The sequence below is a fragment of the Acanthamoeba castellanii genome (genome assembly GCF_000313135.1).
Source record: "Acanthamoeba castellanii str. Neff unplaced genomic scaffold scf7180000084733, whole genome shotgun sequence".
Classification (NCBI taxonomy): Eukaryota; Discosea; order Longamoebia; family Acanthamoebidae; genus Acanthamoeba; species Acanthamoeba castellanii.
The window spans coordinates 242060-265658 of NW_004457260.1; the positions used below are offsets into that span (position 1 = coordinate 242060).

At 59.1% G+C, this 23599-nt stretch overlaps 10 protein-coding genes across 10 annotated transcripts; 7 read left to right on the forward strand and 3 right to left on the reverse strand.

Moving 5' to 3' along the window:
• Positions 1 to 384: 384 nt before the first annotated feature.
• On the forward strand, positions 385 to 1021 carry ACA1_389390 (uncharacterized protein; the record flags this gene model as incomplete). Its single annotated transcript, XM_004333183.1, has 3 exons — positions 385 to 411; positions 444 to 585; positions 819 to 1021. The coding sequence occupies 3 exons, from the start codon at positions 385 to 387 to the stop codon at positions 1019 to 1021; spliced, it is 372 nt and encodes a 123-aa protein (XP_004333231.1).
• A 255-nt stretch (positions 1022 to 1276) lies between these two features.
• Positions 1277 to 3368, forward strand: ACA1_389400 (transporter, major facilitator subfamily protein; the record flags this gene model as incomplete). Its single annotated transcript, XM_004333184.1, has 7 exons — positions 1277 to 1428; positions 1547 to 1722; positions 1827 to 1913; positions 1996 to 2099; positions 2190 to 2612; positions 2786 to 3107; positions 3193 to 3368. The coding sequence occupies 7 exons, from the start codon at positions 1277 to 1279 to the stop codon at positions 3366 to 3368; spliced, it is 1440 nt and encodes a 479-aa protein (XP_004333232.1).
• Positions 3369 to 3542: 174 nt separating this feature from the next.
• ACA1_389410 (ubiquitin domain containing protein) lies at positions 3543 to 4217 on the reverse strand (the record flags this gene model as incomplete). The annotated part of the gene is made up of 1 exon (XM_004333185.1): positions 3543 to 4217. One exon carries the CDS (start codon positions 4215 to 4217, stop codon positions 3543 to 3545), a length of 675 nt encoding a protein of 224 aa, XP_004333233.1.
• Positions 4218 to 4685: 468 nt separating this feature from the next.
• Positions 4686 to 9919, reverse strand: ACA1_389420 (Importin beta domain containing protein; the record flags this gene model as incomplete). Its single annotated transcript, XM_004333186.1, has 21 exons — positions 4686 to 4822; positions 4935 to 5055; positions 5126 to 5310; positions 5394 to 5655; positions 5752 to 5856; positions 5999 to 6079; positions 6193 to 6290; positions 6446 to 6663; positions 6796 to 6890; positions 7002 to 7126; positions 7225 to 7426; positions 7509 to 7598; positions 7704 to 8012; positions 8082 to 8142; positions 8273 to 8449; positions 8486 to 8541; positions 8646 to 8738; positions 8916 to 9230; positions 9358 to 9444; positions 9576 to 9695; positions 9830 to 9919. The coding sequence occupies 21 exons, from the start codon at positions 9917 to 9919 to the stop codon at positions 4686 to 4688; spliced, it is 3027 nt and encodes a 1008-aa protein (XP_004333234.1).
• Positions 9920 to 10116: 197 nt separating this feature from the next.
• Positions 10117 to 11820, forward strand: ACA1_389430 (uncharacterized protein; the record flags this gene model as incomplete). Its single annotated transcript, XM_004333187.1, has 9 exons — positions 10117 to 10145; positions 10277 to 10325; positions 10426 to 10465; positions 10502 to 10530; positions 10621 to 11026; positions 11133 to 11188; positions 11220 to 11243; positions 11326 to 11617; positions 11699 to 11820. 9 exons carry the CDS (start codon positions 10117 to 10119, stop codon positions 11818 to 11820), a joined length of 1047 nt encoding a protein of 348 aa, XP_004333235.1.
• Positions 11821 to 12101: 281 nt separating this feature from the next.
• Positions 12102 to 13445, forward strand: ACA1_389440 (proteasome subunit alpha type5, putative; the record flags this gene model as incomplete). Its single annotated transcript, XM_004333188.1, has 6 exons — positions 12102 to 12115; positions 12238 to 12319; positions 12407 to 12601; positions 12744 to 12851; positions 12976 to 13140; positions 13248 to 13445. 6 exons carry the CDS (start codon positions 12102 to 12104, stop codon positions 13443 to 13445), a joined length of 762 nt encoding a protein of 253 aa, XP_004333236.1.
• A 227-nt stretch (positions 13446 to 13672) lies between these two features.
• ACA1_389450 (uncharacterized protein) lies at positions 13673 to 17339 on the forward strand (the record flags this gene model as incomplete). The annotated part of the gene is made up of 14 exons (XM_004333189.1): positions 13673 to 13838; positions 13950 to 14158; positions 14268 to 14766; positions 14836 to 15080; positions 15177 to 15328; positions 15413 to 15527; positions 15594 to 15715; positions 15803 to 16025; positions 16091 to 16209; positions 16306 to 16492; positions 16639 to 16772; positions 16847 to 16962; positions 17059 to 17171; positions 17250 to 17339. The coding sequence occupies 14 exons, from the start codon at positions 13673 to 13675 to the stop codon at positions 17337 to 17339; spliced, it is 2490 nt and encodes an 829-aa protein (XP_004333237.1).
• A 101-nt stretch (positions 17340 to 17440) lies between these two features.
• Positions 17441 to 18941, reverse strand: ACA1_389460 (uncharacterized protein; the record flags this gene model as incomplete). The annotated part of the gene is made up of 6 exons (XM_004333190.1): positions 17441 to 17707; positions 17798 to 17933; positions 18050 to 18139; positions 18232 to 18442; positions 18527 to 18809; positions 18891 to 18941. 6 exons carry the CDS (start codon positions 18939 to 18941, stop codon positions 17441 to 17443), a joined length of 1038 nt encoding a protein of 345 aa, XP_004333238.1.
• Positions 18942 to 19347: 406 nt separating this feature from the next.
• ACA1_389470 (uncharacterized protein) lies at positions 19348 to 22351 on the forward strand (the record flags this gene model as incomplete). Its single annotated transcript, XM_004333191.1, has 10 exons — positions 19348 to 19437; positions 19538 to 19647; positions 19733 to 19905; positions 19995 to 20144; positions 20333 to 20388; positions 20599 to 21082; positions 21160 to 21278; positions 21353 to 21453; positions 21553 to 21740; positions 21843 to 22351. The coding sequence occupies 10 exons, from the start codon at positions 19348 to 19350 to the stop codon at positions 22349 to 22351; spliced, it is 1980 nt and encodes a 659-aa protein (XP_004333239.1).
• A 136-nt stretch (positions 22352 to 22487) lies between these two features.
• ACA1_389480 (oxidoreductaselike protein) lies at positions 22488 to 23555 on the forward strand (the record flags this gene model as incomplete). The annotated part of the gene is made up of 3 exons (XM_004333192.1): positions 22488 to 22954; positions 23032 to 23245; positions 23346 to 23555. 3 exons carry the CDS (start codon positions 22488 to 22490, stop codon positions 23553 to 23555), a joined length of 891 nt encoding a protein of 296 aa, XP_004333240.1.
• Positions 23556 to 23599: the final 44 nt, after the last annotated feature.

The following is a 23599-nucleotide window of genomic DNA, read 5'->3' on the forward strand; positions in this document are numbered from 1 at the left end:
TTGTTGGGTTTGCGAGTTTGTTTGCCTCCCCTCTGGCTCGTCCTTCTCTTTCTTTTCTCAGAATTCCTTTCGTGTCGTTTTTCACATGTTTGGCTCAATTTCTTTTCTTTTCTCTTCTTCTTGTTTTCTCTCGAAACTGTGTTACTCTGTAACACTCGGGCCTATCTCCAAGCGTACTGGGCGAGCTGCATGCGGCCAGGCGAAAAATGAACCTGTGCACACTGGTATGCGAACTGAAGGTGGAGAACGTCACACAGGGGCCTCTCGTTCTCTCCAGCTTCATGATGTGTAGTTTTCACAGTTAGGGCCGAGCAAGTGGAAGGTCAAGTGGAAGATGAGGATGGTTGCGACGAAGAGAAGGGCAAGTCGTTGTTGTTGCCCCACATGCTGCTCAACCTCTCCATCATTGTTGTGTCGCGTTGTGTGTCGTGTCGTGTGTGTAGATCGACACAGCTGCTGGCGATCAGCCTTATCCCTACAGGACCATGTGCGTCTCGTCGCTCTTCCTGGTGTCGCCCGTGGCCAAGGCCCTGCGCGAGCGCAAGGCCCTCGTGCTCGGCGCTGCCACCTACTTCGTCTTCGTCGGTACGCCGTGGTGCAATTGCACACCGCACACCACACACACGCCTGGCTCACGTTGTGCGTGTCACGCCGTCGCGCCGCGTGTTGTTGTGTGTCATCCAGTGTGCATGTGTCGTGTGTGTTGCGAACAGGCGCGTGGTTGGTCGTGTGTGTCGTGTGCGTGGTGTGCGTGGTGTCTGGTGCAAGGTACCGGCAGCGGTACAGGTTGGCCACTGCCACATCGCCGCACATTACAGTTGGCCAGCGTGATGGGGAACGTGGCGAGCCTGATCTTCATCGGCGGCAGTACTGTCTCGTGATGACCCTGTGCTCGGCCCTGCCCTGCACGTTCCCCCTCAAGATCCTGCTCCTCTCCACGGGCCTCTTCACCGCCACCGCGCTCATGATCCTCCTCGAACGCCGATTTGCCTCTTGCCCCTTGATTGCACAGACCTATTAATTATTTTATTTTATTTTATTTTATTCAATTGAAAAAAAACAAAAAAGGAAACGCAACAGGAAGAGTCCTGGGGCACTATCGCCTTTACCGTGAAGTGATGTGGAGCTCGCTTCCGGTTCAACCGGACGTGCCTGGCATGTTCCTGCGTCTTTGTTTGCTCGCACAATCAAACAAAAACCGCAAAACTATAAATCAATAAATATTATTTATTGATTTATAGTTGATCTCTTAGAGATGAAGTTACGGACCAAGCAAATGAAAGATGAGGATGGTTATGATGAAGATGATGAAGAGGAGGGGCTGCCGTTGCTACCCGCCATCGCCGCGCGACGACGCGAGGCCCGGACCCACTTGCTCAATCTCGCCATCCTTAGCTCCGGCTTCTTCTGCATCTTCTTCGCTTTTGGGTAGTTCCCCCCCCCGCAACGTAGCGACACGACACACGACACGACACGCACTCTTTTCAGACTCTTGACCGCGCGTGTTGCGTGTCGTGTCGTGTCGTGTCTCGTGTCGTGTGTGTAGAACTACACAGCTGCTGGAGAGCAGCCTGATTCCGGGGCGGCTGGGCTACTGGTGTCTGGCGTCGCTCTACGGGACCATGTGCGTCTCGTCGCTCTTCCTGGCGTCGCCCGTGGCCAAGGCCCTGCGCGAGCGCAAGGCCCTCGTGCTCGGCGCCGCCGCCTACGTCGTCTTCGTCGGTACCGCACACGCCCACGAACCACCGCGCGCGCACACACACACACACACACCGCTAAGCTTGCGTTGTGGTGATGTGTGTGCGTGTGTGTGTGTGACGGGGCAGCGGCCAACCTGTACCCAGATTGGGTGACACTCATCCCGGCATCGGCAGTCCTGGGCATGGGCGCTGGCATCCTTTGGACCGCTGCCGGTACCTTGCACCCCACGACACGCACGCGCAGACGCGACACGACACGACACACGACGACCAACGACACGCGCTATGCGTACAGGGTCGTACATTACGGCTGCGGGGGCCAACTACGCAGAGGCCAAGGGCAAACCGCCCAAGTCGGAGATGGGCCTCTTCAACGGCATCTTTGCCGCAGCACGCACCGTACGCGCCGCACACAGCACGACACGCACTGGATGACACGATTCGACACGCGCGCCACAAACTGAGTGACACGACACGCACCCGCTGCAGTGGGCTAGCGTGATGGGGAATGTGGTGGCGAGCCTGATCTTCATCTTCGGCGACCGACTGGGCGGCGAGGCCAAGGCCACCAAGGTGCTCTTCTACCTCTTCACCGCCGTCGGTATCGCCGGCGTGCTGGTCATGCTCCTCCTCGGCGACGAAAAGACCTTTGCCGCCGCCGCTGTGGTCGTGGAAGAGAAGAAGAGCGAAGACGACACTGATGACGATGCGAAAGCGAAAGCGAAAACGAAGCGAAAGAGCGAAGACGATCTAGGGGAGGAGAAGAAGGTGGTGTTCAACATGGAGCTGGTGGGGAAGAAGGCCAGGGACTTGGTCGCGCTCCACCGGGACCCGCGGCTGTTCCTCCTCATCCCGCTCTTCTTCTACAGCGGCTACGAGCAGGCCTTCGCCACCGGCGACTTTGCCAAAGAGGTCCGCACACCGCCCCCAGTTAACCAATCACCCTTGGTCACCAACCCTGTGTGCGGCGTGTGCGGCGTGTGCGGCGTGTGCGGCGTGTGCGGCGTGTGCGGCGTGTGCGGCGTGTGCGGCGTGTGCGGCGTGTGCGGCGTGTGCGGCGTGTGCGATGTGGAATGATGGTGTAGGTGGTGAAGAAGCACCTGGACTTGTCGTCGATCGGGTTCGTGTTCGCGTGGTACTGTCTCGTGATGACCCTGTGCTCGGCCCTGCTCGGCCGCCTGTCGGACACTGTCGGCCGCCGGCTCTTCCTGGCGGTGGGCGTCGCGTGCCACGTGCCCTTCTACCTCTTCTTCGGCCTCCTGTGGCCGTCGGAATGGGTGCCCGAGGAGGTCATCAGCCAGCACCCGCTGAGCGTCTACGCCGCCATCACCCTGCTCAGCGTCGGCGACAGCTGCTTCACCACGCTGCCGCCCATCCTCATGTCGGTCTTCTTCACCGACAACACCGGTGCGCCTTGCCGTGTCGTGTGGTTGTGGTTGTGTATCGTGTGTCGTGCTGATGCAGATCTGTGGGGTGGCGTTGTGGGACGCAGAGCCGGCGTTCGCCAACCACAAGTTCTACCAGTCGCTGGGGTCGGTGTTCGGCTTCATCTTGGGTCCGCTCATCACGTTCCCCCTCAAGATCCTGCTCCTCTCCACGGGCCTCTTCACCGCCACCGCGCTCATGATCCTCCTCGACCGCCGATTTGCCTCAATCGATAAAGCATGACCCGAACCATTCGCACCATTCAAAGTCTCGGCCACGTTGAATGAGGAAGATGGAGATCTAAAGGACCCAGGAGAAGCGCAGAGTAGAGATGATATGTACTGTATTTACGGGTTTTTGTGTTTACAAATGAGGACATTTGTACAGGGGGGAGGACGATCAGACATCGAAGAGCTCTTACACTCCACCGACCTTCTGGCTTACGCACTTCTCGTTCATGAGCTTGTTCTTGTTGCGATCAAAGGCCGCCTGTCGGCACGAGTCCATGCTCTGGCAGGCGTGATCCTCGGGGAGGCGGTGCGAGCCACAGAACTGCGACTGGCAGAAGCGGCAATCGCCCGTGATGAGAACGACGCGCTTGGAGCACTCGCCGAAGCAGCACTTGGTCTTCTTGCCGCCTCCGCGAAGACGGAGGACGAGGTGGAGAGTCGATTCCTTCTGGATGTTGTAGTCGGCGAGGGTACGGCCGTCCTCGAGCTGCTTGCCGGCGAAGATGAGACGCTGCTGGTCGGGGGGAATACCCTCCTTGTCCTGGATCTTCTGCTTCACGTTCTCGATGGTGTCGGAGCTCTCGACCTCGAGGGTGATCGTCTTACCGGTCAGAGTCTTGACGAAGATCTGCATACCACCACGGAGGCGGAGCACGAGGTGGAGAGTCGACTCCTTCTGGATGTTGTAGTCGGCGAGCGTGCGACCGTCCTCGAGCTGCTTGCCGGCGAAGATGAGACGCTGCTGGTCGGGGGGAATACCCTCCTTGTCCTGGATCTTCTGCTTCACGTTCTCGATGGTGTCGCTGGACTCAACCTCGAGGGTGATGGTCTTGCCAGTCAGGGTCTTCACGAAGATTTGCATGTTCGAAGTGATCTCGTAGATGGAAAGTCGCGTGTAGTTGTGTGGTAATCGAGAAGTTGTGAGATGTGTGTAACGCTAGCGCTTGGCTGTGAGTTGTGTGTGTAGCGTTGGATGTGTGAAAGATGATTTGGCGTCAGAAGCGCCGTCCGACTATTTATGGGGTCGCCGCACACTTTTCCGCCTCGCCGTTTCCTCTCCGCTGTTGACGATAGCTCCGCCGACAACCACGCGTTGCCCGCGACACCAAAGCACTGCGTGGCATCGAGCCGTTGCCCAACGCAACCCCAATGGAGTTCAGGAGTTTGCTTCCGCGACCAACGCTGACTTTCTCATTTTTCAAATTCCAAATTTACACAGGCGCATGGATGACAATCATCAGAGGAATTCTAAATAGTTTAAATATTATTTTTAATTCATTATTGGTTTCGGCGGAATAAATAGTAGCGGAGAAAGAGAACTTGTTTGGGCTTAGGAAGAGGTGGTGGCGGCCTGCTGCTGGGCAGTGGCGGCGGCCTGCTGGAGGATGGCGTTGTAGAACACACGCTGCTCGCCCGGCAGCGACTCCATCAGCTTGCCGTACACGGCTCCGTCTCGCTGCGACAGCGCTGAAGAAAGTTTCGGAGGGAAAGGGTGAGATATCGATCACGACCGGTAGCACTACAAGCACGGAAGCATCTGGATGGAGCGATAGTGGTGGTTGTTTTGTTTGTTGTTTACCTTCCATGCGCTGGGCGAAGAAGACGTAGGGCTCGACGGCATCGAGAGGCGAGGTCACGATGCCGCCGTCCACGAGCTCGTCGTCATCGCCCTTGAAGGCGGAGAACGAGTACTCGCCCGCCTGGTCGCGCACAAGCGCGTGAGATGGTGGGCAAACCGGGGGTGCGGTGCGCAGGTGGTGAGAGACGTACGGCTTCGGAGAGCTGGACGAGAGTGTCGGCGTCGGCGCCAATGTCTTCGTCCTCCGGCACGAACTGGTCCTCGTCGCTATCGTCATCATCGTCGTCGTCATCATCATCCTCGCCGAGTCCATCGTCATCGTCGTCGTCGTCGTCGTCCTCTCCCTCCTCACCCTCAGCCTTGGGCACCTTAACCTCTGCAATCATTAAGAGACTCGCAGTCAGCACAGGCACGTGCGCGTGCGCATGTCGCGTCGTGCGTGTCGTGTGCGGTGCGTACTGTTCTTCTGCATTTCGTGCAGGTGGATGAACTTGAGGAGGAGCATGAAGACGGAGCCCATGGCGGGCTGGATGGAGGCCGGCAGCGACGCGAAGGGCACCTCGAAGATGCAGCTCAGGCCCACGATGGCGAGCTTCTTGTCCTTGATCCGCGTGAAGTTGTCGCTCTGCGCGAACCACGTCTGGAACACGGGACCCGTGAGGCCCTTGGTGTCCAGCACCTGGAGCGTCAGCGCCGGGTTGTACCACAGCGCGTTGGACACCTGTACCACGATAACACACACACAACAGCACAATCGGTCAGTGGCTGCCTCTGACGGTGTATCGTGTTTTCACCTTGAATGGGCAGCGAGCCGTACCACTTCGAGGCAGAGGACTTTGAGGGACTTCTTGGTGGTCTCGGCCGAGAGGAGACGCTTAACGGCCAGCTCAATGATGCCCGGGACGTACTCGTCAATGCGGCCCTGCGTCATGACCAACAGAACGGTGACATTCGTGGTGAGAAAAGAAAACGGGGGAAAAACACTCTTTGCCAGACTGATGCTGACAGAGCGCACGACACAAGAACGAGAGAGAGAGAGAGAGTGAGAGTGGTGGGTGACATACGCGGCACTGCTGGAAGACAACTTCGATGAGCTTGGCGCCCTCGCCGGCATCAACGTCCGCAACGCCAGTGTCACCGATGAGCTGCGATCGCGAAGTGGGTGAGCACAAAGGAATTTCGACTCTTCGAATGTTTAAAACAAAGGCATGAAATACATAAATAAATAAATAAATAAAAACAATATGACGACCGATACCTTCTGGTACATGGAGAGGACCATCTTGAGGTAGTCCGGGTTGGCCAAGAACACATCATTACCGCGCGAGATGTAGTTGTCCAGCGGGATGATGATCTCTGCACGCACATTGACGTCGCCGCGCGTGTGAGCTCACGAACCCGACGTACAACACGACACACACACACACACACACACACACACAACACCCAAACGCACACACGCACACACGCACACAAAACCACAACGGGAAGAACGCGCGCGGCGCACGTACGGTCCATCCAGTCGGTGGCCCAGCCGTCAAAGGCCTTGTAGAGGAGCGGGAAGAGCTGCCACATGGCGGGCGAGATGCCGCGGCCGTAGAAGGTGAGGTAGGCCATGATCTTGAGGGTCTCCTCCATGAACTCCATGGCGTCATCGTCGAGCAGACGGACCAGCAGGGGCACGAGCAGCGGCTCGACCTGCGGGAACAGGTCCGGGGTCTTCGTGATGCTGTGCATAAAGATTAGTAAATGTTCCGTATATTTGAATTATAAATGTTTTATTGTAATATATAACTTATATTATATGAATGAGGTGTGAAAGTGCGGTCGAGTTGATGTGGATGGGGGGGGGGGCACGGACCTGTCGAGGATGGTCTCGATGGCGCCGAGGCACTCGGTGGCCGCCATGGCGGCCGCGTCGTCCTCTTCATCCGCGCTAGCCAGGCGGACGAAGTTCTGTATTGCGTTGTGTGCGCCGGCATGAGACACATGGGCGCCGTGTGGTGTGCGTGGTGTGTGTGTGTGTGTGTGTCTGTGTGTGTGTGTGGTGCGCGCGTGTGTACGAACCTCGACGAGCTTCTGGATGAGGCTGATGGCGTACGGGGCGATGTCCTTAACGAAGCACTGGATGATCATCTCGAGCGACTTGACGAGATCGTCGTTATCAAGCTCGGTCATCAATGCAAAGTACACTGTGTGTCGTGTCGAGTGCGCACACGGTCAGACTCAAGTCCTGGCACACACAGAAGAACGAAAAAGAAGGTGAAGCGGGTGGAGGTGGTGGACGCACTCTCGAGGAGATGGGGCAGGACGGAGTGGAGCGGCTGGTAGGAGAGTTCGTTCTGGCAGAGGAAGCGGAGGGAGACGGCGGCCTTGAGGCGCACGGGCAGGTCGGAGTCCTTGGTCAGGTTCAGCACCTGCTGCAGGCCGTGCAGGAATGTCGCCTGGTTCTCGTACTTGATGTCGAAGCACTCCCCGAAGATCCAGCACGCCTAGTTGGTGGTCAATCAGCCTCGGCTTAGTGCACGAAACACGCGCACGCGCACGCACACGCACACGCACACGACGCCGTACCCTAGCGCGAAGGAAGGGGTAGACTGAGGTAAACTCGGGGATGACGTGGGTGGTGATCATGCCCTCCAGCGACTTCTTGTACTCGGGCACCTAGGTGGTTCGTTTCGGTTCGATCGAACGTGTCAGCTTGCGCGCGTGATTGGTCGGCGTGAAGTAATAATAATAATAAGAATAACAATAAGACTGAGAAAATACCTTTTCGAAGCGACCGATGAGGTTGCCGATGACGACGAGGGCGCCGTCCTTCTGGCGGGCGAGGTGCTCCGGGCGCGGGTTCTCGGGGCAGGCCTGGTAGGCGTTGAGCACGCCGATGCAGTGGGTGACCACCAGGTGGAGGTAGTCGGCCGAGCGCAGCTGCATGAGGTCGAGCAGCACGTTCATGCCCGTCAGGCGCGGGTCCCAGAAATCTTCGAGGAGGTCCGACTCCTTGCGGATCAGCTCGGCCGGGTCGTCTTCCCACAGCTCCGCGTCGGCGTCGTTGAAGCAGAACAGCGGGAACATGATCTGCCCCACACGCACGCGAGCGTTAAAAACGATGACACACACGACACGCACGCACACACCGTTGCGTACCTTGGCAAAGAAGACCGGCAGGTGGGGCTTGAGGATCTGGTAAGTGTTGGCATGACGAATACTATGTGTGCGTGTCGTGTCGTGTCGTGAGTTGTGTGCGTGCCACGGGTTGGTGAGCGACGGCCAAAAACAAACACAAATACGAAAGCAAAAAGAAAAGAAAAAGAAAAAAAAGTGGGTGCTCGACGTACGCGTGGCCCATGAAGTTGAGGGCGACGGCGACGAGGCGGGCGGGCAGGAACTGACCGTTGGGAATGCCCGACAGGAGCTGCAGGAGGGTCTCCAGCAGCTTGGGCGCGTAGGCCACCCGGAAGCCCTCGCTGAAGGCCTTCGTGCCGGGGTCGTCGGACTTTCGCTTGGCGCCGTACCTGGCGAGGAAGCGGTTGAAGATGTGGACGATCCACTTCTTCAGCTTCCACGGCGGGAAGTTCTTTCGCTCCGCGATCTCCTCCGGCTGACCCTGTTGCCACCCCATGGACCCACCAATGATCAACGCCCGGCGTTGAATAACACGACCAACGGCACACACTCACACACACACACAGACACAAGAAAGAGTGGTACCTCGGTGGGCACGGGCCTGAGGAGGAGCTCGGTGAAGATGGTGAACCACCCCTCGACCGCCCTCAGATCACGCAGCATCGGAGGCAACGCGTTCTGCAATGTACAACGTGAGCTCAGTAATTGTGTGTCGTGTGTGTCGTGTGTGTCGTGTGTGTCGTGTGTGTCGTGTGTGTCGTGTGTGTCGTGTGTGTCGTGTGTGTCGTGTGTGTCGTGTGTGTCGTGTGTGTCGTGTGTGTCGTGTGTGTCGTGTGTGTCGTGTGTGAAGCCAACCTGTGTGGCCGACCAGAAGATCTTGGTGAGGATGCGCTGGAGGAGGCAGGCCTCGAGGTTGGTGTGCTTGGCGAGGGCGCCGAAGAGCTGCAGGAGCGCGGGGAAGGTGGCCTGCACGATCTGGTTGAGCGGCTCGCGGAGCCCGCCCTCGGAGGGCTTGTGCTCGTACTTCTTGATGATGATGCGCATCGTGTAGAGCGCGCCGTGCAGGCGCGTGATGTCCTGCGTGTTGATGAACGACATCACCTTGGGCACCAGATCGCTCCAGTTGTCGGGGTACTCCTTCTCGAGGACGTGCCTCAGCGAGACCGCGACCTGCGACCTGTCATCCACCATTTGAAATGCGTTCGTCGCTACACACGACACACGCAACACACGCGACACGCGCACAACGCACGACACACGCGAAAGGCATGTTCACGGACCTGACGACGGGGGGTACGTGGACGATGAGTTCGACGATGTTCTGCTTGACGATGGTCTTTTCCTCATCCGTGAGGGCCCTCTTCTTCGCCTTCGCCTTGGCAGTCTGCATGGCAGAGTTAACAATAATTATTCAATTAAAAATAAATAAATAAATAAACAACTAAATAAATCAAATAAATAGTAAATCAAATAAATTACTCAAATAAATGGTAAATCAAATCAGAGGTAGCTTACCCAGCGGCTGTTGATGAGCGTTTTGAACTGGATGGAGGCGGCCTGGCGAATCGGCAAGGGGACCTCGGTAGCGGTCATGATCTTCAGGAGACCCACGACATAGCCGGCCACGTCGAGGTACTGAGGAGCACAAATGAAAGTGAGCCTTATTGCGTTCCCTTCGCTAATCTCCCAAAAAATCGCGATTCGTGTAGAGGAATACAATCGCGGAGATTAAATGAATGGACGCCAGGGCGAAGGTGAAATGGACGTACGGCCTCGAGCTGCTGCTCGGCAGCCTTACGGACATCGCTCGATCCATCGAACGTGTTTTGCAGAGTGGTGGCGATCTGCTGGAGTTCCATAATTATGTTCGCTTTTGATGCGAAACTGCTTCCTCCGCGAACGTAGAGATGATGAATGCGTTAATGTGAACGGGTCTTTCGCTCTCCTCCGGAGAACCGAGACAGGGCGATTGCAAGATCAACAAATGGAATTCGAGTCTTGGCCAAATCGTTCTTTATTATTTCTTCGCCGTCGGTGCCCGGTTTTAAGCTGGAAAATGGTGTCCTCTGCGAGACCCCCGGATTGGTTCCCATTTTAGTGGCAATAAAGACCACGATCAGGCGCCGTTAGGTGTCGTGACAGGCCAGACCAGTTTGCAGCTGGCCGCCCAACCAACTCCTCTTTCTCCTCACTCCGACCACACCTCCCCCCTCAAGGGAACACCGCATCGCGACGGCACTGTCCATCTTTTTCAGACTCTCGGCGGTCCATCAACAAACCCTTACAGGAGGGCTGCGTGAACTCATTCGTTCGTTCGTCGAGAAAGAACCCTAAAAGATGATGAACTCGCGCTCTCGGTTTCCAGTGCCGCCCATCTTCATCCTGTTGGGCTTCGCCCTGTTCTCGTTCTGTCTCTACCTCTTCCTCGCCTCTTCCTCCAGTCCCCCTCCTCCTCCTCCTCCCCCTCACCGTACGCTTCCCCCCCCCATACACTTCCTTGGATGAGAAAGTTTGTTTCCCGGGGCCTTCCTGGCCGGCTGACGTCCGCTGATCGCGCCAGACCCCGCCGGCGACCACCACGGCCCGCGGCAACGTGGAGAAGCCCAAGAAGGTCGCCGTGGTACCCCCCGTTGACACCCACGACAACCACGACCACGACAGCCACAAGAAACCCGCGACGAAGCCCAAGAACAGTGTGGACGACAAGGGGAAGGTGGTAACGGACGCCAACTGGTACACGTGGAAGTACCCGGCGCGGGCGCCCGACGCCGACGTGGACTCGGTCTACAAACAGTGCGGCTCGCTCATTCCGCCCAAGGCCAACTGGTGGGGCGATGAGGGAGACGAGGGGGAGGAGCGGCGGCAGAGGGCGGGCGGGCGCCGGCTGCCGCTGGTGCCCATCGCCCATCGCGAGGACCTGGGCTGCCTGGCCGAGCTCTACGGACTCAAGACCGGCGCCGAGCTCGGTATTTAGTTATTAATTTCATTTGCGCCTCCCCCCTTGAATAACGCAACTAGGCACACCTAACCACGACTGTGTGGCGTGGTGGTCGTGCGTCGTGTCGTGCGCAGGCGTGCAGGCAGGTCTGTTCGAAGGACATCCTGGCGCGCTGGAAAAGCTGCGAGAAGTACATTCTCGTCGATTTGTGGCACCAGCAGGAGCGCTACGACGACACCGCCAACGTATGCGCTCTACACAACACACGTCGTGTCGCGTCGCGTGGCACGGAGTGTGTCGTTCTAACGGGTGGTAGTCGGGGTGAAGGTGGACAACAATAAGCAGGAGTCGCTCTTCCAAGCGACTAAGAAGCGTTTGGCGCAGCACGCCAACATCACTGAGTTCATGCGCATGTACACGACCGAGGCGGCCAAGCTGGTGCCCGACGATTCGCTCGACTTCATCTACATCGACGCGCGGCACGACTACTGCGGGGTGCGCGAGGACCTGCGCGAGTGGTGGCCCAAGCTGCGCATGGGCGGCATCCTCGCCGGCCACGACTACCTTTCGGCCGCCGAAGCCGCCAAGGGCGGCCAATCGTGGCGTCAGTGCATGGACGGTATGTGTTTGCATTCTTGGGCTGAAGCTGGAATGTTGTTGTTGATCGCCTTTGTTTGCTTCATGTGTCACATATATGCAGGGTCGGAGGGGAGCGGGGCGGTGAAGGGAGCGGTGAACGAGTTCGTGTTTGCCAACAACCTGCAGCTGTTGTCGACCTATGACGGCCTGTGGTACTCGTGGTACCTCCAGAAGCTGCAGTAAGCAGTGTTGCATTCCTTTGGTGTATGTACACAATGAAGAGTAAGAGGGCTGGTCGTAGCGCGGAGGTGTAGTCGCTGAGTAACTACCCTGGTCGCCGGCAGTCGCCCAGTACCTTGGGTATGTGAGATATTTCTGGAATTTGGGGCTTGAGGGCGTGGGCCGGAACAGACGGGCCAAGGAGACAGCCAGCAAAGACGTGGGTGGCCTTTGCGGATCGCTGTGGTGGCGAAAAAACGCAACATCTTTGAGCAAATCAGAACCAGAACAAGAGATCACACAGAATGTTTCTTACCAGGTACGTGGGTCGAGTCCGTTTCGCCTACTTCGCTTCGTATCTGCCACAAACGTAGCGGCAGCTTCGACGATCTGCATCTTCATTTCTCATTAATTGACACTTCGCACTCTTTACCATTGAAGGACTGAGTACGATCGTGGCGTGAACACCTTCTCCCCTGAGGGTCGTCTCTTCCAGGTCGAATATGCCATTGAAGCCATCAAGGTTCGCCTTCCCCCCCCCCCGTGCACTAAGATCAGCACAAGTCTTATTTGATATTGATACATCAAATCAATGCGTGCCACGCCACAGCTGGGCTCCACTGCGATTGGCATCCAGACTTCTGAGGGTGTGATCCTGGCTGTGGAGAAGCGCCTCACGTCGCCCCTTCTCGAGCCCAGCAGCGTGGAGAAGATTATGGAAATCGACGCTCACATCGGTGCCGCCATGAGCGGTCTCACTGGAGATGCCAAGACCCTTATCGACTACGCCCGAGTTGAAGCACAGGTTCGCCCGCCTGCAACTCACACACGCTGTCCTGACGCCTCACACAAGCATGCGCACCTTCGCACACGTGGACCGCACACTTCGTGCGTTGGCGTTGCTGACTTGTTTCGACACAAACGCCAATCATTCTCACCACGACCAGAACCACACCTTCACGTTCGATGAGCCCATGTCGGTCGAGTCGTGCACGCAAGCCATCTGCGACCTCGCCCTCCGCTTCGGCGAGGACCGCAAGTCTGAGAAGGCCATGGTACATTCTCACCTCAGCTACATTCCTCGTTCGCCTCATTACGCACGCGCGCGCACGCACTTGAGCTCTCCGTCCCTCTTCTATTCTCTTCTAACCTCGCTCTCGCCATCATCACCAACATCAGAGCCGACCGTTTGGTGTGGCCCTGCTGGTGGCGGGCGTGGACAGCGAGAACGGTCCGGCCCTCTTCCACACTGACCCGTCGGGCACCTTCGTCCAGTACGAGGCCAAGGCCATCGGCGCCGGCTCCGAGGGCGCCCAGTCCACGCTCCAGGACAAGTACTCCAAGGTTTGTTGTTCGCCTCCTTTTCGTCTTCTTCGCTCGCCACCAGTGTGCTTTACCTGTATGACGACGCTGATGGGCTTTGTGATGGTGGCTCGAATATGAACGAACAGTCGATCACGTTGAAGGAGGCGGAGAAGCTGGCGCTGCACACGCTGAAGCAGGTGATGGAGGAGAAGATCAGCGCCGTCAACGTCGAGATCGCGTCGGTCGAGGCGGGCAAGACGTTCCGCATCTACTCGGCCCAGGAGCTCGAGGCCATCCTCGCCCAAATCGACGACGGCTCCTCGTCCTCGTCTTCCTCTTCGTAAATTTGATTGATTCTTCTTCCTCTTCACCTCCATCTTCTTCTTGTTCAACCCAAACAACAGTACCTCCACACCACTCTTTTCTCTTTTATTTTCATTTTCATTTTCTTCAACGCCAGAAAAGAAATTTATTTGAATGAAATCCACAGCCGTGGCCATCAACCAACCAGGAATAACCGCAATTTAGAACACGCAACAGCGGTAGTGGCGAGCCGGCAGGGCCAGAGAAGATGAGGCACTGCGGGCCACTCTTCCTTCTTGGGCTGGTGGTGGTTGCCACTCTTCTCGGGTTGACCCAAGCTTCGACTAATGTGACTCTCGAATTCGGCAAATCGGTCGACCCTGCCGTCCAGACCCGCGTATCAGCCCTCCTCCGCCCCTTCCTCGCCTCCTCTGGTACTCTCCCTCGTCTAAACCCTCAATGGTGATAACTGCTTTATTTTAGTATTATTAATATAAAAATGCTTATTTATTATTATTATTGAAATAAACAATGATGGGGGCCAGGTGGGCGGGTGGTGGGCGGACCTGTGCGCGGGCTGGCGCTGTCGCTCGGGGACACGGCCACGACGCGCGCCCTGATCCCGGCGGCCGAGCTGGCGGCTCTCGGGTCGGAGGGCTTCGTCGTGCGGGCTCGCCTCAACAACGCCACCGGCGTACTCGTGGTCGCTGCCGACGGCAACCCCATGCTCTACCCCACCATCAACCCCAGCGCCGTACCTCCACCATTCACCCATCACCGCACACGGCACACGCACCGCCGCACATACCGCACACGCATCACCGCACACGCACATGAACTGACGCGTGTGTGCGCACGCGCAGAACATCGGCGCACACTTTGCGGCGTACGAGGTGCTGCAGAGGCTCGGGTTCGGGTTCCTCCACCCGCTGCAGCCGCTCGTGCCCGACCAGCTCGACCTCTCCTTCGCCAACGCCGACGGCGGCCGCTTCGACCTCTCCACGGCGCCGCACTTTGCCATCCGCGGCGTGCACCACCACACCGAGCACCCGCTCGAGCTCATGGAATTCCTCAACGGCTTCGACATCACCTACCCCGTCACGCTGACGCCGCCGCGGCCGCCGATGTCGATGTCGCGTCATGCTGACGTCACGCCGACGATGAAGGGCGAGACGTGGGAGTCGATGGTGGGCGACTGGGAGCGGGCGCTGGAGTGGACCGTGGCCAACCGGCAGAACCGGTGGGAGTGGGTGCTGCTGTGGGCCAAGGACTGGAACGACTTTGCGTGGAGCGAGCTCCGCCGCACGCGCCTCGCCCGCATTGCCGACATCGCCCACGCCTGGGGCGTCGTCGTCGGCGCCGGTACCGCGCACAACCACACTCATCGCACACGCCGCACGCGCTCACATACCACGACACACACACACCTAGATTGTGGAATTGCGATTACGCAGCAGCACGGGTGGCCGCTGATCGAGAACGTGACGAACGAGGCGGACGAGCAGCGCCAGATCGAGCGGCACCTGGACTGGCTGCTGCGGCCGGCGAGCGACGGCGGCTGCGGCTACGATTTCCTGTCGACCGAGAGCGGCTTCTCCGAGTTCAACCACCCGGACTGCACTCAGATGCTGCGGTGGATGAACATGACCACTGCTTACACCACCAAGCTCGGCAAGGTTTGCCTTCAACCCCACACGCTCACCGCACACGCTCACCGCACACGCTCATCGCACACGGAACGACACACACAACACGGCACGACACGCGTGCAGGAGGCGTTCATCAAGTGTCATTGCTCGACGGGCCAGGTGTGCGCCGACTACAAGGACCCGCTGACGGGGCAGCCCATCAACTTCAATCTGCTGCCCCACTTTGCCTCACCCGACCTCGGCATCTACCCGCACACTGTCCAGTACTACAACTGGTACGCCCCGTGTCCTGCCAATCGCGCGTCGAGGTACGGCGCGCGTTTGATTAATGGTTGGTGGGTTGGGTTGGGCTGAAACAGGACGGAGCCGGCGCCGACGTACGGCAATCAAAATTTTTCGTACATGCTCGACTTCCTCAAGTTCGAGGCCGACCGACGTAAGACCATCTACCACGGCGAGACCGCCTATTGGGTGGTATGTATTAAAATGTACAGCCCTCATTGGACGCGCCAACTGATCACACACACACACATCACACAGAACTACGACATTGACGTGCCGCTGTTCCTGCCGATCTACGCCCACGGCCGCCTGTCCGACCTGCGGGCCATCGCCGCCACCAAGACCCTCGGCCAGATAAACTTCAACAGCGGCTGGGAGTGGTACGCTAAACGAGAGAAGATAGACCGTTTTTTAGCTCCGATGTACAAATGGTTGCACTTATTTTAACTCCGAACGTGGTCGCACAGGGGCTATTGGCTGAGCGACGTGGTGACGGCGCGGGCGTCGTGGGACCCGCGCACGGGCGAGCCGTCGGAGGCGCGGGCCATGGCCGCCATCCTGCGCGAGCACGTCTTTGGCGCCACCTTCGGCCCGGCGCGCGAGCAGCTCGTGCAGCTGGTGCTCGACACCATCGACCTCCAGCGCGACCTCCTCCTCTACGGCAAGATCGACGGCAAGCTGCCCTCCACCGTACCTCCCCCCATCGTATCGTGTCGTGTGTCACGTGCTGACGTGGCACGACGGCCCGACAAAAGGTGGTGAAGCGTAATGGCCAGGCCTATCTGGAGGGCTGGGACACGTGGTCCGAGCTGGGCGCCCTCGTCAGCCCGTCCGCCTCCACCCAGCCCAACAAGCTCGGCATCGTCGAAGTCCGGTACATATAAGCGTCGTGTGCGTGTGTGTGTGCGTGTGCGTGTGCGGTGGTGGGTGGTGGGTGGTGGCTGATGGCGATGACGGGCGCGATGATCAGGGACTGGCTTGGCACGAGCCCCCAGTACTGGACCGAGGTGGAGCCGCTGCTCGACGCGATGGAGGCCAACTTCTCGGCGCTCGCCACGCGCTTCGCCGCCCTGCTCCCGCTCGTGCCCAAGGCCGCCCTGCCCTTCTATCGCGAGCTTGTCGACAGCGCCAACATCACCGCCCTCCGCGCCAAGCTGGTACCCCTTTGTGCCCCAATTTGTCGCCTTTGTCAGTGTGGTCGGCTGGGACTGACGATTGTGTGTGTGGTGTGTGTGTGGTGTGTGTGTGGTGTGTGGTGTGTGTGTGGTGTGTGTGTGTGTGTTGTCGTGTCGTGTGTAAACAGGTGCATCGGCTGTACAACTTTGCGGCGAGCTACTGGAAGGAGTCCAAGCCGTACCGCGAGCTCCAGATGGCCGAGGCCAAGGCCGCCCTCGCCAGCGCCGCCGAAGTCGTCGCCGCCCGCGAAGCCCACTACCGGTATGCACAGTTTATTATTTTTCTTTCTATTTTCTTTCTTTTTACATTAAAGATTGATGTAAATTGGTTGGCAGGGTGCCGCTGGAGCGGATCGCCGGGTGGCGCCAGAACCCGACGGTCTACACCTACGGCTACCTGTGGACCGTCCACTCGCTGTTCTACTGGTGGCGCGACCTGGGCAAGAGCCTCGGTACGCCTTGACAGCTGTACTCCCCCTCCCCCGCTGGGCTCTCTGTGGCTAACCCCTCGGCGTTGCCCTCATGTCATGGGCCGCACACTTGCGAAGACGACATGTCGTGGGAGGCCTACTTCTCGCCGTGCTACCTCAACGTGATCGACCCCATCAACACGGCGTTCGGGGAGGGCATCACACTCAACGTCACCCACGAACTCTACCAGGTACGTGGTGCACACATACGCACACAACACGCGCGCGCTCATTACTGCTCCACTATCTTTGTGTCAAACTGAGAGCAGGTCTTCGAGCGCTTCAAGTGGCTGCACTTCATCGGCGACTGCCTGTCGGCGCCAGCCAAGGAGCCCAACTACCCCGCCGACCTCTTCTAAATTTTTACTTTTACATAAATACATTTTATAATTTTCTAAAACTGATAAAATAATGGGCCAGCCTTTTTTTAAGCTTTTTAAGCACGAGCTGTTTTATTTATTTACTGGGCGGTGTAGTGGCGTAGGTGGAGGAGCGAAGAGTCCTTGGGGTGCTTCTGGGCGATGCCCGCCCGCAGCAGCAGCTCAACGTAGTGCGGCCACAGCCTTCGCCCGTCCGTCGACATCTCCACCCACCCGTCCGCATCCTTCTTTGTCGTCTTCGCCTTCGTAGTCTTCTCTCTTTTCTGGGCGGCGTCGAGCAGCTCGGCGAGGGTCTCCCGCAGCGACGCGTACGGCGGCGGCGGACCCTCCTCCACAGCTCTCGGTCTCTGCACCGCACACGACACGATACAACACAACACGACACGACATGAGCGCACGACACACGCATCACCGTACGCAAGGGCGGACGGGTGTACCTTGGTGATGGGTTCTTGGCTGGCGCCGGCGGAGGGCGGCGGGTAGATCCGGTCGGCGAACGCGAGGAGGCCCTCCCGCAGAGCCGCGTTGCACTCGCGCAGCTGCTTCACCCGACCTATCATCTCCTCTCGTTCCCTGCGATGTGACAACACGACACCAAACGCGCCCGTGTCATTCATCAATTGGTTGCGTGTGCGCGTGCGGTGTGTGCGCGTGTGCGTGCGTGTGCGTGTGCGTGTGCGTGTGCGTACTCTTGTGAGGTGGCCTCGTGCGGGTGCTGCTGGAGCTGTCGCGTGAGGGCCTCCCCGATGGTCTGCGCCTCCGCCCTCAGCTCCCGTTCCCTGTGCGCCCACACATCAGAAAGAATGTTAATGTGGCTGTCTCGCTCGCTGTGTTTTTAAGGTGACGGTCGCGGTGGCAGCGCGCAGGGTACCTGGCCAGTGCGTGGGTGGCGTGGTGGAGCTGCCGGCGGAGGAGTGCCAAGGCCTGGTCAAGCTCGGCCGTCGCCACGTCGGGCCGCACCACGAACAGTTCGTCGTCGCGCGCGGCCGCATCAGCCCGATCGGCCTCCAGCTCCCGCTCCTCCTCGAGATCGAGCGCGCGCAGGGCCGCTTCCAGGTTGGCGATCTTGGCCTTCACCACCTCTGCCGCACCCCATTGATCAGTCTCGCGACACGCGACACGCGACACGCGACACACACGACACACACGACACACACGACACACACCTGTTCGCTGGTGGCGGGAGGAGGTGGCGCCTTGGCCGGCGTCGGTGCCAAGTCGCAGGGGTCGCAGCACCGTTTGGCGTTTGGCCAGCTCGCGCCTCGCCCGCTCGATCCGCCGCTGGTCCTCCTCCACCTCCTCGGCTCGACCACCACCGGCGGATGTGGAGATGGAGGTGGAGGGTCGATGGTGCTGGAGGAGGAGCACGTTGTGGAGCCACCCCTCGGCGCCGCCGCTCTCGGCCAGCTCCCATGCGCGGTCCCGCACCCGCCTCTGCCACTCTGGGTCCTTTAGTGCGGCATGGCAATCATGTAAAATCATCAGTCAAATCCGTATATGGATCAGTAGTGGCCAGAGTAGGCCAATTACCAGGGTGGTGGGCGCCGGCCTGCTCGCTCGGCCAGTACTTGTTGCCTCCATCTCAACAAATATTAGTCTGATTATTTATTTGTGTGTTGGTTTTTGTTTGTTCCGCCCGGTTTCGATGGTTGCCCCAATAATTGATAAGATGAGGACACAAGACGTTGTGGCCGAGTGGTTAAGGTGCCTCGCTGCTAACGAGGTGGGGTTTCCCCGCGCAGGTTCGAATCCTGCCAACGTCGATCCAATCTTTTATTTGTTGTCTTTAGGGCTGGCTTCAGCCAATTTCTTCGCGAGTGGACGAAGAAATAAAACGGACATGCTAGTACTTTTTCACCGGTGAGACCATAGAGATGGAGGTTCGTGCGATCCCCTGGAATAGATTTAGACATGTTCATCTCTGACGCTCGGGTGTTAGCAGCAGCTGGCTCGCGCCACGGACGTGAGGTTGTGTGCCGTAGAGCGGATGGCCGCCCTGGACTCGCTCGTGCTTCAAAGCGCGTCCGATGCCGCCGCGCAAGCAGCCCTTCTAAAGGCGTTGCTTGCCTGCCTCCAGGTCCGTGTTGGGGGAGGGAGGAGCGTTGGTGCCAATTTAACCGATTGTCGCGCTACACGTGCGGTGGACCACTCACCCTACTTACGCGGGGCTATAACAGACGGGAGAAGGAGCAGGGGAGGAGGACCAACATGTGGCCATCCACGCGACAAACCTGTCCGGCGAGTGGATGCGGAGGCTGGTCGAGGCTGGCTGGTTATACCCGGAATTGTACAACGCTTCGACTTTCTTCTCTTCTTTGTGACATTGGTTGAGCACTCACCACCGCTGCCCCACCCCAAACCCTAACTTTCAGGCTGGAGGCGCTGTTGCACAACGCGCTCAAGCCCCGCGTGGAGCGATTAGTGACTCTGTGCTGTGACGAGATCATGACCAACGCGAGTTTGAATGCGCCCCACAGCACGCAGAAGCTGCCGGCGGATCTTCAAGAGCTCCTCCACGACGTGACACAAGGCGCGGAGAGGCGAGGTGCTGATTCACCTCAGATGTGTTCACCTGTTGTGTGTCGTGTGTGTCGTGTGTGTCGTGTCGGCTGATTTGATCTTGGCACGTGTCAGAGGACCTAAGTCCTTTGGTCGAAATCAGCCGAGGCTGGTTCGGCATCATCGTTAGTAGCGTGGCTGTTGACTCACTGCAAGGCCTGGTTGAGCCGGCCCTACAAAAGCGCCTCCATCCCCCCGCCCCCGAAAACGAAGCCTTTGACTGGCGTTCACGGTCAGCATACACCCTCTCGCTCCCCCTTCACCCTCGGTGTCTCATTGTTGGTATCGTGCTTGTGTGTGTCGTGTGTCGTGTCGTGTCATGTCATATGTGTTGATATGTTTTGTGTTATGTGATGTTGTGTGCACTGGTGGTATATACAGCGAAGGGGGATTGTGGCTTTTCCATGCGGTAGCTGTCTGCCATTGCTGCCCCGAATGGATGCTGGAGCCGCGCAAGGACGGCGTGCCGGTTTGCATCTCGGTCACTTTGGACGCACTCACCCATTCGCGCGTACGAGCCATCCCAAGAGCCCCTCCACTCTTCCTCCCTGAACTCCTCTTCACACTTACTTCCACGTGCGTGTGCGTGTGTGCGCGCGCGCGTGTGTGTGCGGTGTGTGCGTGTGTGTGCGGTGTGTGCGTGTGTGTGCGTGAGTGCGGTCAGTTCCGGGTGCGTAAGGCAGCGGAGACGCTCGTGCCGACGCTCATCTATACGTTAGGCCACGACGAGCACATGCTGGCCCTGATGGGTGGCCTGGTCGATGTCATGTTCCAGACCACCACCTCCCGCCACGCCCACGAGCGTGCCATGTCTGCTCGCCTGGAGGCCCAGCTGCGCCACACATCACAGGCGTCGACCATGACCCAAGGGAACAAGCCAACGGTGGCGGTCAGGGTCATCACCACCTGCAGTCGCTGGCTCGCGCGCGTGGCATGCAGCCATGCCTCTGAACCGAGCGACGTTGACGCTCTGCTGTTGAGCCGTGTGTTCGGAGTGATATGCGACTGGGCCAGGCTGACGGAGAGCGACGAACTGGACCGATCACTCGGGCTGCTGGTGGCCACGATGGGCCAGGTGGTCGAGCGGCTTCAGGCGGCGGTCGCCGGGGCGAGCCATATGGGCGCAGGGCTGCGTTGCGTGGAGCACCTGTCCATCGCCCTATGTACGTAGCTACCTTCGCTTGGGGGCTACGAGCGCGGTGCTTTCCCTCTAGCTTCCTGTGGCATGTATGGAATGCAGGTGACGTGGTGCATCGCCACAACGAGGAGGGCTCCTTTCAGGACCTGGCGCCGGTCAGGCGTGCCGTGTGCGCTTGCGACGAGCTGTGGGCGCTCGGGCGCATCCAGCCCGAACACGGGGTGCGCACAGAGACACGCACGGCGTTCGTTAGTTACACTCTGCCCTGGGGCTGACCGCAACCGACCCGAAACAGATGTTCGAGTTCCTGGGCCTTTTGGAGCACAGCCTGCGGTTCGGGCTGGTGCCCGAAGTGGCCGCGGTGGCGGTCAGGTGGCTGGACTACGTCATCCGCGGGTTCAAGGTCGCTCTACCACTCCACCTACTCCAACTCAGCCCAAACCAACCAATCAACCGAAACGCACCAACAAAACAGGAGCCTTGTCTGCTGCTCAGCCCGAGTGGCCTGGACAAGACCAGTTCGGCCCACCTCCTGCTGCGTTCGCTGATTGAGGAGTGCAGCGCGGACGTGTTGCGGCCCCGGCTGCCCCTTCTCATGGAGTCCATCATCGAGCTGTTGGAGCGCACTGCGCAAGTCCCCCTCACCAACAATTACCACTTGGTCAGTCTGTTCGGCACCATCGGTACCCCCCACGCTCACACACACACACACACACAACACACGCACACGCACACGACACATGCCGGGCGCACGACACGCGCGACTGATGCGCATTTGACGCCAGACCTACTGGCCCAGTCGCCTCTCGGCGGAGAGAACCTGCAGCCGTGGGTGGGCCGCTTGAGCCGCCTGCTGGTGGACCACGTGCAGCGCGGCCAGGCGACGCCCAACACCGACAAGGACTGCGTGCAGGCCCTGTGGTGCTGCGTGCAGCTGGCGGCGGGGTCGATCGACTGCGCCGGCGAAGTCGATCGGCGCGTAGTGCGGCTGCTGGCCCACGCCGACTGGGCCGTGGTGCACGCCGGCCGTGAAAACGACTATCATCGCTTCGAGCTGTCGGCCCAAGGGGTGGCCAACCTGCTCACGGCGTGCTTCTCTGGCGTCGACGACCACGACAAGGTGGTGGGCGTGTGTCGGGTGGACGAGGCCGAGAAGCTGCTGCGCGCCTTTGACGCCTGGCTTGCGCGGCTCCGAGGGGGTGGGGCCACCAAGCCGACCCTTTCCGCCTACCGGGCCGCGCTCCGAGCCCGCGGCCTGGTCGCGAACTACGTCGCGCGATGGACCCATCTGTAATGATCCCCCCCTTCCCGCATTTTTCTTTCCTTTAAATTCTTGGCTAATATTCTTTTCCTGGAAAGGCGGAAACTTAAAACTGGAAAATTCAAACCAAAGCCATTCACGTTTTTGCGCTTGTTGCGAGCAGCAGCTGATGGACAGGTACGTGGTGCACACGAAGAGCCCCAACGTGTCGCCCATCAAACGAAAACGAGAAGAAGAAGAAGAGGAACAGAGAGCCCTTGGCGTTGGGGGCAGCGCAAGTCCGCAAAAGAAAGCCCGAAAGGCTAAAGGCAAGGAAAAAGCCATCGAACATGAACATGAAGTAGAAGAACATACCACGGCATCAACCACGAGCACTACTACTGTGCTGACGTCAGCCAAGAAGAAAAACAAAACCGCAACAACGATTGGCGGAACGCTGCCAGCGGGGGTGGTGGCCAAGTGGACCGACGACGGGGGCGTGGAGGGCATGGAGGCGGTGCGGCTGCTCGACGGCGGCCTGTTCCGCCGGCACCCGCAATTCATCGAGCCGGACGAGGCCGCGCGCATCCTCGCGGGCCTGATGCGCGACATTCCCTGGCTGCAGTCGGACATCAGGGTCTACGGCAAGACCTACAAGTACTCTACTTTTGCTAAACCGCACACATGACACTCGCCAAAAACTCACCGCACACGACACGCAACACAACACACAGGTCGCCGCGCATGCAGTGTTGGATGGCTGACGATGATGTGGTGGCGTCGACGTACCTGAAGACCCAGCCGACGCCCTGGTCCGACGACATGCGCGCGCTGCGGCAGCGGCTCGAGCGCACGCTGGGCTGCCGCTTCAACTACCTCCTACTCAACCTCTACCGCGATGGCCGCGATCACATCTCCTTCCACGCCGACCGCGAAGCCATCCCCGAAGTACCACACAACACGACACACGACACACGACACACGACACGACACACACACGACACATCGATGACACGCACACGCACCACCGCACACACCGCACGCGCAGGGCAAGGGGGTGATCGGGTCGCTGTCGCTGGGGGCGGAGCGGAGGTTCGTACTGCGGCACACGGCGACGAAGGCCAAGCTGGAGTTCGCGATGCCGTCGGGCTCGCTGATGGTGATGGACGGCCGCACGCAGGAGTCCTGGCAGCACGCCGTGCCCAAGCAGGCCCGGGTCACCCAACCGCGCATCAACCTCACCTTCCGCATCAGCTGATCCCTTCGCCACCAACACCGCTTGCGCTTACCAAACACCCTAAT